The sequence below is a fragment of the Lipotes vexillifer genome, unplaced genomic scaffold (assembly GCF_000442215.2).
Source record: "Lipotes vexillifer unplaced genomic scaffold, Lipotes_vexillifer_v1.1 scaffold90, whole genome shotgun sequence".
Lineage (NCBI taxonomy): Eukaryota > Metazoa > Chordata > Mammalia > Artiodactyla > Lipotidae > Lipotes > Lipotes vexillifer.
Genome location: NW_006782310.1, coordinates 4,118,930 through 4,132,916, shown reverse-complemented (window position 1 = coordinate 4,132,916; position 13,987 = coordinate 4,118,930). Strand labels below are relative to the sequence as shown.

General features: G+C 40.8%; 1 protein-coding gene across 1 annotated transcript in view; it reads left to right on the top strand.

Annotated features, from left to right (window-relative positions):
* The first annotated feature begins 8,917 nt into the window (after positions 1–8,917).
* ZSCAN30 (zinc finger and SCAN domain containing 30) overlaps positions 8,918–13,987 on the top strand; it is a 7,164-nt gene continuing 2,094 nt past the window's right edge. Inside the window, exons 1-2 of the mRNA XM_007455200.1 lie at positions 8,918–9,325; positions 9,601–9,739. Of these exons, the coding sequence (XP_007455262.1) occupies positions 8,918–9,325; positions 9,601–9,739 (547 nt within the window). The remainder of the gene's footprint in view (positions 9,326–9,600; positions 9,740–13,987) is intronic.

The window sequence follows — 13,987 nt, the reverse complement described above, 5'->3', positions numbered from 1 at the left end:
TTTGCTCAGTGCCTAGCACAGTGCCTGCACAAAGTAGGCACTCAATAAATATTGTTAGAGAAATGTGCGAAAACCACAGGCTGTCCTTAAAAGTGCTCTTGGTTTAGTGGGGGAAGGCAGATGTGAAAGGGCAGTTCAGCAGAACACACATCCAAGAGTATGGACTCTGGAGTCAGACCATGTGGTTTCAAAACAGTCCAGACTACATCACTTACTAGCCATGTGACCTGAGACAAATTACATAACTTCTCTGTTTGTCTTCTGTAAAACTGTAGAGCATAGAGTGCTATGAAGGTGAAATGAATGAAGACACTTAAAACAGGTAGACAGCACTTGACTATAATAAAAGCTCAATTAGTGTTTAAGTAAGCAGACAATGTAGATACATTATACTGCAGTAAGCAGGATTGTCCAAAAGTGCCATGGAGGTTCTTGGGTGGCATGGACTAAGAGGTAACTGGAACCAGGATCTTATCTCCCAGAGGTGCTTCCAGCACCCCAGCTGGGTTCCCTAGACAACCCCATAAATAACTGACACTTAAATCCACACTTCTGGTCCAAAGCAGTCAACTTACGCCACACATTGGATTGGGTGTATACCACACATTGGATTGGGTGATGGTGATACAAAAATGTTGATGTAGCTTACAGTCTAATCATGGAGAAGATATGTATTACCCCAATAGTCCTACTGAAGTATATATACTGACAAAATGAGAGAGGTGCTCTGAGGGAAAGGAATGCAATTCTCTTTCATTGTGTCTCTCATGACTCCTTGACTGGCCCAGGGTTCTCAAGCCTGCCTACACATCAGGATCACTTGCGGAATGTTTTACAGATCTAAAACCCCACCCAAAAGTTTCTGGCTCAGGCTGGGATGCGGGCCAGGCATCTGTAAAGTGAGGTGACTGCAGTCAAAGAAAGCCTCACCTTGGCTAAAGGATTTTGTTTTGTTTTGTTTGTCTTTTTTAATTGTTATTTTATACTGGAGTATAGTTGATTAACAATGTTTTGTTAATTTCAGGTGCACAGCAAAGTGATTCAGTTATACATATACCTGTATCCTGTATTTATTTTTGGCTATCAGATTTTTTTTCACACACACACACACACACACACACACACACACTCACTGTATTTTATTTTTACAAGAGATAAACAGACACCAAGCATTGTAAATGGATGACCACAACAAAAGCAACAATGATTGCAATTACCAAACACGAAACACACTCATACTATGTCATAATATTGACATTCAGTCCAGTAATCCTCCACTGTGACAGCTCCTTTACTTTGCAGTGAAAATTGATTTGTATATTTTTTGCTGTATATTTTTTGTGGAATGTTTTTTTTAAATATTCAAACAGAAAGTCACAAAAATTATAATCATCCTCATCAGTTCACTCAGTCCCATGTAATTAATTTTTTTATCTTGATCTTTTGTTTTTTTTTTTTTTTTTGCTGTTTGCGGGCCTCTCACTGTTGTGGCCTCTCCCGTTGTGAAGCACAGGTTCCGGACGCACAGGCTCAGCGGCCATGGCTCACGGGCCCAGCTGCTCCGCGGCATGTGGGATCTTCCCAGGCCGGGGCACGAACCCGCGTCCCCTGCATCGGCAGGCGGACTCTCAACCACTGCGCCACCAGGGAAGCCCTTGTTAGCACTTTTATGAATTCATCAATTTTCCATTAGAGTTCTGAAAATGCTTATTCATTCAGTTCAGCAGTATAGTCAGTTACCAGAAACCTGTACTTGTCAGAGTCTTTTCCATGATTTCCTTGAAGACGAAACCCTTTTATAAGAACATTTTTGCAAAAGCATCAGAGTACACCCAGAACTGTCTGTAAATGACAAAAGACTTAAAAATGACCACGGTTAAAGATTTGATGAAAGTTCATAATAATGCAATTGACAAGGAAATTTAGTTATTTCTGAGATATACATTTTAAAGTAATAACTAGAATTATGACATAACATTATACTAGAACATATAAGATTTTTAGAAATTTCATGTAATGTCTGAAACATTTATATTAACATATTTCCATACAAATAACCCAAAGAAAGTTTAGCATTAGTTTTGTTTGTTTGTTTGTTTGTTTGTACTGCAGGTTCTTATCAGTCATCAATTTTATACACATCAGTGTATACATGTCAATTGCAATGGCCCAAGTCAGCACACCACCATCCCCACCCCACCGCGGTTTCCCCTCCTTGGTGTCCATACGTTTGTTCTCTACATCTGTGTCTCAACTTCTGCCCTGCAAACCGGTTCACCTGTACCATTTTTCTAGGTTCCACATACATGCGTTAATATATTTGTTTTTCTCTTTCTGACTTACTTCACTCTGTATGACAGTCTCTAGATCCATCCACATCTCTACAAATGACTCAATTTTCTTCCTTTTTATGGCTGAGTAATATTCCATTGTATATATGTACCACATCTTCTTTATCCATTCATCTGTCGATGGGCATTTAGGTTAATTCCATGACGTGGCTATTGTAAATAGTGCTGCAATGAACATTGGGGTGCATGTGTCTTTTTGAATTATGGTTTTCTCTGGGTATATGCCCAATAGTGGGATTGCTGGATCATATGGTAATTCTATTTTTAGCTTTTTAAGGAACCTCCATACTGTTCTCAATAGTGGCTGTCTGTATCAATTTACATTCCCACCAACAGTGCAAGAGGGTTCCCTTTCCTCCACACCCTCTCCAGCATTTGTTGTTTGTAGGTTTTCTGATGATGACCATTCTAACTGGTGTGAGGTGATACCTCATTGTACTTTTGATTTGCATTTCTCTAATAATTAGTGATGTTGAGCAGCTTTTCATGTGCTTCTTGGCCATCTGTATGTCTTCTTTGGAGAAATGTCTATTTAGGTCTTCTGCCCATTTTTGGATTGGGTTGTTTGTTTCTTTAATATTGAGCTGCATGAGCTGTTTATATATTTTGGAGATTAATTCTTTGTCCGTTGATTTGTTTGCAAATATTTTCTCCCATTCTGAGGGTTGTCTTTTCATCTTGTTTATGGTTTCCTTTGCTGTGAAAAAGCTTTTAAGTTTCATTAGGTCCCATTTGTTTATTTGTGTTTTTATTTCCATTACTCTAGGAGGTGGGTCAAAAAAGATCTTGCTGTGATTTATGTCAAAGAGTGTTCTTCCTGTTTTCCTCTAAGAGTTTTATAGTGTCCGGTCTTACATTTAGGTCTCGAATCTGTTTTGAGTTTATTTTTGTGTATGGGTGTTAGGGAGTGTTCTAATTCCATTCTTTTTTTTTTTTTTTTTTTCACTACGCGGTCCTCTCACTGCTGTGGCCTCTCCCGTTTTGGAGCACAGGCTCCAGACACGCAGGGTCAGTGGCCATGGCTCACGGGCCCAGCTGCTCCACAGCATGTGGGATCTTCCCGGACCAGGGCACGAACCCGTGTCTTCTGCATCGGCAGGCGGACTCTCAACCACCGTGCCACCAGGGCAGCCCTAACTTCATTCTTTTACATGTAGCTGTCCACTTTTCCGAGCACCACTTATTATTTTGTGTGTGTGTGTGTGTGTGTGTGTGGTACGCGGGCCTCTCACTGCTGTGGCCTCTCCTGTTGCGGAGCACAGGCTCTGGACGCGCAGGCTCAGCGGCCATGGCTCACGGGCCCAGCCGCTCCACGGCATGTGGGATCTTCCCGGACCGGGGCATGAACCCGTGTCCCCTGCATCGGCAGGCGGGCTCTCAATCACTGCGCCACCAGGGAAGCCCCTATTGTTTTTATTATTATTATTTTTTTTAACATCTTTATTGGAGTATAATTGCTTTACAATGGTGTGTTAGTTTCTGCTTTATAACAAAGTGAATCAGTTATACATATACATATGTTCCCATATCTCTTCCCTCTTGCGTCTCCCTCCCTCCCACCCTCCCTATCCCACCCCTCTAGGTGGTCACAAACCACCGAGCTAATCTCCCTGTGCTATGCGGCTGCTTCCCACTAGCTATCTATTTTACGTTTGGTAGTGTATATATGTCCATGCCACTCTCTCACTTTGTCACAGCTTACCCCTCCTCCTCCCCATATCCTCAAGTCCATTCCGGTAGGTCTGTGTCTTTATTCCTGTCTTACCCCTAGGTTCTTCATGATATTTTTTTTTTCTTAGATTCCATATATATGTGTTAGCATACAGTATTCGTTTTTCTCTTTCTGACTTATTTCACTCTGTATGATAGACTCTATGTCCACCCACCTCACTACAAATAACTCAATTTCATTTCTTTCTATGGCTGAGTAATATTCCATTGTATATATGTGCCACATCTTCTTTATCCATTCATCTGTTGATGGACATTTAGGTTGCTTCCATGTCCTGGCTATTGTAAATAGAGCTGCAATGAACATTTTGGTACATGACTTTTTTTGAATTATGGTTTTCTCAGGGTATATGCCCAGTAGTGGGATTGCTGGGTCTTATGGTAGTTCTATTTTTAGTTTTTAAAAGAACCTCCATACTGTTCGCTATAGTGGCTGTGTCAGTTTACATTCCCACCAACAGTGCAAGAGTGTTCCCTTTTCTCCACACCCTCTCCAGCATTTATTGTTTCTACATTTTCTGATGATGGCTATTCTGACCTGTGTGAGATGATATCTCATTGTAGTTTCGATTTGCATTTCCCTAATGATAAATGATGTTGAGCATTCTTTCATGTGTTTGTTGGCAGTCTGTATATCTTCTTTGGAGAAATGTCTATTTAGGTCTTCTGCCCATTTTTGGATTGGGTTGTTTGTTTTCTTGTTATTGAGCTGCATGAGCTGCTTGTAAATTTTGGAGATTAATCCTTTGTCAGTTGCTTCATTTACAAATATTTTCTCCAATTCTGAGGATCGTCTTTTAGTCTTGTTTATGGTTTCCTTTTCTGTGCAAAAGCTTTTAAGTTTCATTAGGTCCAATTTGTTTATTTTTGTTTTTATTTCCAGTACTCTAGGAGGTGGGTCAAAAAGGATCTTGTGATTTATGTCATAGAGTGTTCTGCCTATGTTTTCCTCTAAGAGTTTTATAGTGTCTGGCCTTATATTTAGGTCTTTAATCTATTTTGAGTTTATTTTTGTGTATGGTGTTAGGGAGTGTTGTAATTTCATACTTTTACATGTACCTGACCAGTTTTCCCAGCACCACTTATTGAAGAGGCTGTTTTTTCTCCACTGTATATTCCTGCCTCCTTTATCAAAGATAAGGTGACCATATGTGCCTGGGTTTATCTCTGGGCTGTCTATCCTGTTCCATTGATCTATCTTTCTGTTTTTGTGCCAGTACCATACTGTCTTGATTACTGTAGCTTTTTAGTCTGAAGCCAGGGAGCCTGATTCCTCCAGCTCCGTTTTTTGTTCTCAAGATTGCTTTGGCTATTCGGGGTCTTTTGTGTTTCCATACAAATTGTGAAATTTTTTGTTTTAGTTCTGTGAAAAATGCCATTGGTAATTTGATAGGGATTGCATTGAATCTGTAGATTGCTTTGGGTAGTAGAGTCATTTTCACAATGTTGATTCTTCAAATCCAAGAGCATGGTATATCTCTCCATCTGTTGGTATCATCTTTAATTTCTTTCATCAGTGTCATAGTTTTCTGTATACAGGTCTTTTGTCTCCCTAGGTAGGTTTATTCCTAGGTATTTTATTCTTTTTGTTGCAATGGTAAATGGGAGTGTTTTCCATAATTTCTCTTTCAGATTTTTCATCATTAGTGTACAGGGATGCAAGAGATTTCTGCGCATTAATTTTGTATCCTGAAACTTTATCAGATTCATTGATTAGCTCTAGTAGTTTTCTGGTGGCATTTATTGGATTCTCTATGTATAGTATCATGTCATGTGCAAACAGTGACAAGTTTTACTTCTTCTTTTCCCACTTGGATTCCTTTTATTTCTTTTTCTTCTCTGATTGCCATGGCTAGGACTTCCAAAATATGTTGAATAGTAGTGGTGAGAATGGGCATCCTTGTCTTGTTCCTGATCTTAGTGGAAATAGTTTCAGTTTTTCACCATTGAGAATGATGTTTGCTGTGGGTTTGTCATATATGGCCTTTAATATGTTGAGGGAGGCTCTCTCTGTGCCCACTTTCTGGAGAGTTTTTATCATAAATGGGTGTTGAATTTTGTCAAAGCTTTTTCTGCATCTATTGAGATGATCATATGGCTTTTATTCTTCAATTTTTTAATATGGTGTATCACGTTGATTGATTTGCGTATATTGAAGAATCCTTGCATCCCTGGGATAAATCCCACTTGATCATGGTGTATGATCCTTTTGATGTGTTGTTGGATTCTGTTTGCTAGTATTTTGCTGAGGATTTTTGCATCTATATTCATCAATGCTCGTGGTCTGTAATTTTCTTTTTTTGTAGTATCTTTCCCTGGTTTTGGTATCAGGGTGATGGTGGCCTCATAGAATGAGTTTGGGAGTGTTTCTTCCTTTGCAATTTTTTGGAAGAGTTTGAGAAGGATGGGTGCTAGCTCTTCTCTAAATGTTTGATAGAATTCACCTGTGAAGCCATCTGGTCCTGGACTTTTGTTTGTTGGAAGATTTTTAATCACAGTTTCAATTTCCTTACTTGTGATTGGTCTGTTCATATTTTCTATTTCTTCCTGCTTCAGTCTTGGAAGGTTATACCTTTCTAAGAATTTGTCCATTTCTTCCAGGTTGTCCATTTTATTGGCTTAGTGTTGCTTGTAGTAGTCTCTTAGGATGCTTTGTGTTTCTGCGGTGTCTGTTGTAACTTCTCCTTTTTCATTTCTAATTTTATTGATTTGAGTCCTCTCCTCTTTTTCTTGATGAGTCTGGCTAATGGCTTATCAATTTTGTTTATCTTCTCAAAGAACCAGATTTTAGCTTTATTGATCTTTGCTATTGTTTTCTTTGTTTCTATTTCATTTGTTTCTGCTGTGATTTTTATGATTTTTTTCCTTCTGCTAACTTTGGGTTTTCTTTGTTCTTCTTTCTCTACTTCCTTTTGGTGTAAGGTTAGATTGTTTACTTGAGATTTCTCTTGTTTCTTGATGTAGGCTTGTATAGCTATAAACTTCCCTCTTAGAACTGCTTTTGCTGCATGCCATAGGTTTTGGATCATCGTGTTTTCATTGTCATTTGTTTCTAGGTATTTTTTGACGACGACATTAACCCCAAACTCCTCATTTATGCCCCGCCCCCCGCTGCCGTCCTTTGCCCTTTGGTAACCATAAGTCTTTGGGTCTATTTCTGTTTTGTAAATAAGTTCATTTGTATCTTTTTTTTTTTTTTTTAGATTCCACATATAAGCGATATCATATGGTATTTGTCTGTCTCTGTCTGGCTCACCTCACTTAGTATGATCATCTCTAGGTCCTTCTGTGTCTATAGCTCTGGTTTTTACTTAATGCCTGTCAAGCATGCATCTCTTTTGTTTTTTTTGCGGTACGCGGGCCTCTCACTGTTGTGGCCTCTCCCGTTGCGGAGCACAGGCTCCGGATGCGCAGGCTCAGTGGCCATGGCTCAAGGGTGCAGCCACTCCGCGGCATGTGGGATCTTCCCGGACCAGGGCATGAACCCGTGTCCCCTGCATCGGCAGGCGGCCTCTCAACCACTGCGCCACCAGGGAAGCCCTAGAAAGCAGATTTTTAAAAAAATTATATATTTATTTATTTATTTTTGGCTGCGTTGGGTCTTCATTGTTGTACGTGGGCTTTTTCTAGTTGTGGCGAGCGGGGGCTACTCTTCGTTACAGTGCGTGGGCTTCTCATTGCAGTGGCTTCTCTTGTTGCAGAGCACGGGGTCTAGGCGCACAGGCTTCAGTAGTTGTGGCACATGGGCTCTAGGGTGCAGGCTCAGTAGTTGTAGCACACGGGCTTAGTTGCTCCGCGGCATGTGGGATCTTCCTGGACCAGGGCTTGAACCTGTCTCCTGCATTGGCAGGTGGATTCTTAACCACTGTGCCACCAGGGAAGTCCTTTACCCTCATTCTTAATTTATAGTAGCAACCAAGATTGTCCTGGGCATTAACCTGTTCTGTAATTCTAAAAACCAAGTGCTTTAGAGTTGGGCTACTCTAGGTTCATGTCTTGACTTTGCCGTATACCAGTTTGGGGCCTTGGGCAAATTACTTAACTTTCAAAAACCTCAGTTTCCTCGTCTGTAAAGTAAGGCTGATAATACATACCTATTAGTGTTATTTACAAGCCTCAAAAAATTGTATTTGTAAAGTGCGTGGCTCATAGTAGGTTTATTAAGTGCAATTTCCCTTCTTTGGGGAGACCCTACGGCTTAATAGAAAGAGCTAATAAACCCTCTGGTTGCAGAGAGCCATTCTGCTGCTTACTGGCTGTGTGTCTTTGGTCCCCTTGTGATTCTCAGTAGACTCATTTGGAAAATGGGCATAACTATGATTATCCTTATAGAATTATTAGGGAAATTATATTAAATTTATGTCAAGTATCTAGCTAGTGCTTGGCATCTAGTAGGTGCTCAGTAAAGTGGTGGTTATTATTCTGAGAGCTGATAAAATACTATAGTATTTTTCCTGATTTCCGTGATGTATAAGCATTAGTTATTATCCCTAATGTTGTCTCTAACATTGTTACCAAAAGTTGAATTTATTTCAGTGGTACTTTAACTTTTCTGTTTTACATCCTGAGAAAAATCCGGAATCATCTATAAATGTATTATTTTCATGGAAGCTCCCTTTTAGTCAGTTTTCTTTACAGTGCTACACTTAGTGGCAACTGGTTTTCAAACACCTTAATTTATATTCTAAACACATTTTTTTCCCTGTGTGATATTAGCATTGTCCACTTCAGGAGCTCTTTGGAGAACTGGAATTCAGAAAGAATCTCTCAGACACTAGACGTCCATCCCCTCCCCGCTTCAACTAGGCAGCCTCTTCAGACTATCTCTGCCCAGAATGGCAGGAAAGTCTGCAGCCTTGGTCTACCATGCTCCAAAAGAGCAGGAAGGACTCATAATTGTGAAGGTCGAAGAAGAAAATTATGTTTGGGGGCAGGACTTTGGCCTTCAGGGCAATGGCTATAGTCAGGAGGCCTTCCGCCAGCGTTTCAGGCAGTTCGGTTACTCTGACTCCGCGGGGCCCCGGGAGGCTCTGAGCCGGCTCCGTGAGCTGTGCTGTCAGTGGCTGAGGCCAGAGGTGCACAGCAAGGAGCAGATCCTGGAGCTGCTGGTGCTGGAACAGTTCCTGAGCATCCTGCCAGAGGAGCTGCAAACCTGGCTTCGAGAGAACCAACCAGGGAGTGGAGAGGAAGCCGTGGTGTTGCTGGAGGAGCTGGAGAAAGAGCTTGACGAGCCAAGGCAACAGGTAAGTAGGTGTTTTGTTTGCTTGTTTTACTGACTGTAAGTTAATGAGGAAGCCATTCTGAGTGGCCTTGACTGGACTCCCCGAGAATTATAAAATTGTTGTCCTTTGGGTTATTATTTGTGCACTGGGATCAAGTCACTAGAGCTTTTAGTCTTGTTGTTTTCTGTCTAATCATCTGAATGAGTTTCTGATTCTGGCTGCCCTGCCCTGTTAATCTAGGGGTTTTCCTCTTGTATGTCCTCAGAATCATAGTGTTGGTACTTGATTACTCCTAGGACACAGCTCATGGCCAAGGAATGATGTGGAAGGAAATGACATCTGTGGGAGCACTGAAGTCGCTGAGTATCCAGCTCGAGCCCTTGGAGAATCAGGGCAAGAATGAGATTCAGGAGCCCCAGGGTTTCTGTGAGAGAGGTGAGGAGCCACAGTCCATTGGGGATTGAGGGTGGAGGTGAGGGCTTAAATCCGTGGCATGCATCATTTTTTTAATAACTGCTTCTTATGACTGTCATTAAGTGCTGTGAAAAAGCCCCCTTGCCTAGAAATATTCTTCCATTGGCCCTGCCTAGAATCTGAAATTCCAATATAATTTCTAATTTGGGGTTAGGAATTAAGGTCTCTAATAAAATTCTCTAATAATATCCATAATATTCAAAGAGCAGTATTCTGGTTTTTTAATATTATGGTCCTACTGGCAAGGCAGTCCTTAAGATGGAGATGCATAATGTATCAATAAGAGAAACCACATAGTAACTTGAAAAGAGAAAATTTAATGTTAAGAGTTATTAATTTGACAGAGGATTACTTACTAATTAGTTTTTAAAAACCCCATAAAGTATATAGAAATAACACATACAGGGAGTCTCTAGCGTTGAGGCAGAGCCCCCAAGAAAGGAACAAATCTGCAAGAGGGTGCTGCATCTTCCCCCTCCCTTGGCAGAACTGAGATCCAGATCTTGGAGAGTCCACAGCTATGGCCCACTGGATGGAGATGTTCCCTGAGTGCTTGCTGGCAGATTTGCTGGGAAACTGCTCTTTGGGGTCCGAAGGAAAGCCATTCATGGGTGGGGGGAAAGTGTGTGTTCTAGGGGGTAGAACTCACTGAGAAGCTACCCTCTGGGGTGCCAGGAGCCCCCCCAACACCATGGGGAGGTGCCATGACACAGAACTTGCTGCAAAGCCACCCTCAGGGATGGTGCCCCTGAAACTAATTGGCACTGCTGGGTGCCCCACACGTTGCAGGGAAAAAGAGAGCACACCAGCACCAGGAAGAAAAGCCCCTTCCTCCTCCAGGGTCTGTTCAGCCCCTACTGTTAAAGCTCACATCGTTGTCAGCTGGCCAGGGAGAAGTGTAGCACAGGCAGGGCACTGAAGGGTGGATTTGAAGCTGACCAAAAGGGCTTTGATTATGTTATTGGCAAAATCATCCCTATGGGCAGCATGTAATCAGGCTTATAACTTATTAATGAGAACACATTAACAAGTTTGTTACACCCAACTACCCTTCTGATTTCATCTTTACCAAGCAATCTTATTAAATTCCTATGAAGCTTAGCTATAATAAAAACGTACATTAGTCTAGTCTGGTCTGTGTGACAGTTAAATTACTCATTAATTTTTGTTATGGTTTTATTGCTCAGTTTCATGAGCTTGCCTAATGAGAGTTAACCCCAAGAGGTAAATCTATTCATTGTATGATGATAAAGTTAGGTTTATGAGGCCACAAGGTCAAGGGCTAGATCTTGGACTTTGGCATTCACCAAAGGTATCCATGCATCTGTACACTGAGACCTCCTAGGAAACTCCCTCCCAGCCCCCCCCCCACATCATTAGCCAAGTAAGCCCACTTAAATATTTTCCGCATCAAGCAAAAACTACATTCAAGTGGATTTAAAAAAATCATCTCCTCAAGTCCCCTGCCTTAAAGTAGGTAAATATCTAAATCAGTTAGGGTAGATTACTTCTATTTCCTTCTCTTAAGGTCTTGAGGAACAGAGACTGGGCTGTAATTTTTTAAGTCGTTCTTGGGCTTTTCATACTGACATTTGTTGTGGCCTGAATTATGTCCCCCCAATTTCTATGTTGAAGCCCTACCCCCACCCAGTACCCCAGAATGTGACTGTATTTGAGATAGGGCCTTTAAAGAAGTAAATAAGTTAACATGCGATCGTTAGGGTGAGCCCTAATCCAATATGACGGTGTCCTTGTAAGAAGCGGAGATTGGGACATAACACAAATCGAGGGACAACCGTATAAAGACACAGTGGGAAGGAGCCACTGCAAGCCAAGGAGAGATAGACCTCAAATGATACCAAACCTGCCAACACCTTGATCTTGGACTTCCAGCCTCCAGAATTGTGAGAAAATACATTTCTGTTGTTTAAGCCATCCAGTGTATGGTATTTTGTTATGGCAGGCAGACCGGCAAACTAAAACGGTATTAAACTCCTTCTCTGTGTCCATATGAACTACTTCCAGCTTTAATTTAATTCCATTTTATTTTATTTGTTTAGCAGAATCCTCATAAAACAGACCTGTTCTTGAAGGTAATGAGTACCCTGCCCTTTGACTTTGTTCTAACTAAGCATCTCACTGCCTCTGATTCCATCTGTGTTCCATCTCTCCGGTCATCACAGCTCATTCCTCTGGACGTGCTTCAGTTTCTCCACATTCATTTGACATACAGGGATACAAAAATAAAGTCCTCTAATGAAGATCTGGTCAATTTACAAGGTAGATTCACACACAGCCCCAACTCTTATTTGTTGCGCTCTATATATTTTTATTTGTTTGCCCCTTCACAGTGGTATTATGTTGTTGACTCAATCAGCTTATGGCCACAGTGATTCCATCTTCCAGCCTTCCTTGGCCTTAGCAAAATGTCCTCATCCTCCGCTTATGCCTGATTCCTAAGTATATGGTCTTGAATGGCCTTGACTGGGTTTCTGATAAATCTCATTATGCTGATCTTTTTTTAGTCTTGAGGGTCTTAGCTCCACCTCTGAAGAATTAATGTGGATCATTTCACATCTTTTACCTCGGTCAATAAGGATTAAATCATTGGAGGAATCCACCTTGATAGGATTGTAAGAGTTGCCGTGTCACTTTTACAACCTTACACTCTGGGTTATATAATATATAATATAATATATAATTTTCCTTAGCTTCTTCAGTAGTCTAGCAGTATGTTTTGCTAGAAGAAGAGCCTGAGATGGAGATTTGAGTGCAGGTGGTTTACTGAGGGCGTGCTCCTCAGGAGAACTCTGTGATGGAGTGAGAGAGGTAGGGTTAGGAAGGGAAAAGATCAAGCAGTGATATGGTCTTGGCTAAAACCTAGCCTTGGCTTAATCCATGAGGTGGGGCTTTGGGAGGAACCCCTGGAGCATAATTGTACTGCTGAGTTGTTCCTTCTTGAGGCGGGGTTAGGGGGCAGTGAGGGTGGAAGTAATTTCCTAGGCCAGGTGGCTTTCATCAGCCAGGGCAACGCTCCAGAGAAGAGGGCAGCTGTGGGTCGTTAGGAGCCAACACTCACCGCAGCCGGGGGGAAGGAGGCGCTGTGTTGGTGAAGGGGATCTGAGTGGGTAGTGTAGCGTCATCTATATAGTATTAAGGCTGAATCATATTTGTCCATGTGCAATTAAAGGCCAAGTCCTGAGTTAAGATGCTTTTAGACCATACAGGTCACTGAAAAGGTAGGGAAGTAGTGGGATGGGGTGAGGGGATGTCATATAGAAGAGCTCTTCTAACAGAGGAACCTGTGGCTTATTTCTCTTCCAAAGAGCCTCCTGTAATCTGTACTCCACCCTCCAGCATCTGGACTTTGGGCTCGATTGTAAATTATCATTCATTCTTGGAAGATATCAATTAGATTATTTGGATTAATTTTGTACCAATATTTCTAAATATTCAAGTAATCATCTCATATTCTACTTTTAATCTCTGTCATTTCCAGGAATTACTCTAGTTAACTCTTTATCCTAATTTTTTTAAATGTAATATACACATATAGTTGAAAGAATAAGAGTCTTGATATTTTCCTGATCAATACATCTAAGGTCAAGATTTTTCTCTGGTCTCATAATTTGTCTTCATGTGATTATAGAATTTGAAGAAGTATTTTAAATCCTATCAATTACATTGCTTTTCTAATTTTCACAGGCCTAAATTTGTCCCTACACAATTTTTTTGCCACTTTATACCCTTTATAATTTATACTCTTTATAATTTGACCTATTTACTACTTTCACAAGATTTCTCATTAGGTTGTCAGGTTTCTGACTTTAACCAAGTTGGTGCTTATTATTCTTCTGCCTTTTTTATATATTATGCTTTTATTCATAAATTTTCCCTTTTTGAATGAGCATAGCTTTGAGTAATTTAAATTTCTATTTAAGATCCAAGAACAGTGTGAATTTTAGTGTTCTGTCCTGATCTAAGAGGCAATGTTGTCCATCTGTGATTTCTGGTAAGGAGTGAGGAAAAGGGAAGCTGGATAGCCCTCTGCTTTGGTCAGGTAATCATTGTGAGCCTTTATTGTTGTGTTTGAAGTGTGATGAACTCCAAGAATATCAAAAAGAAGTATTTGTTTTCATAGAAAAACATGAGTTTTCTGAAGCTAAATAAAAATGGTTTTTAAATTAATTTTTTTTTCTAGTGCAACTA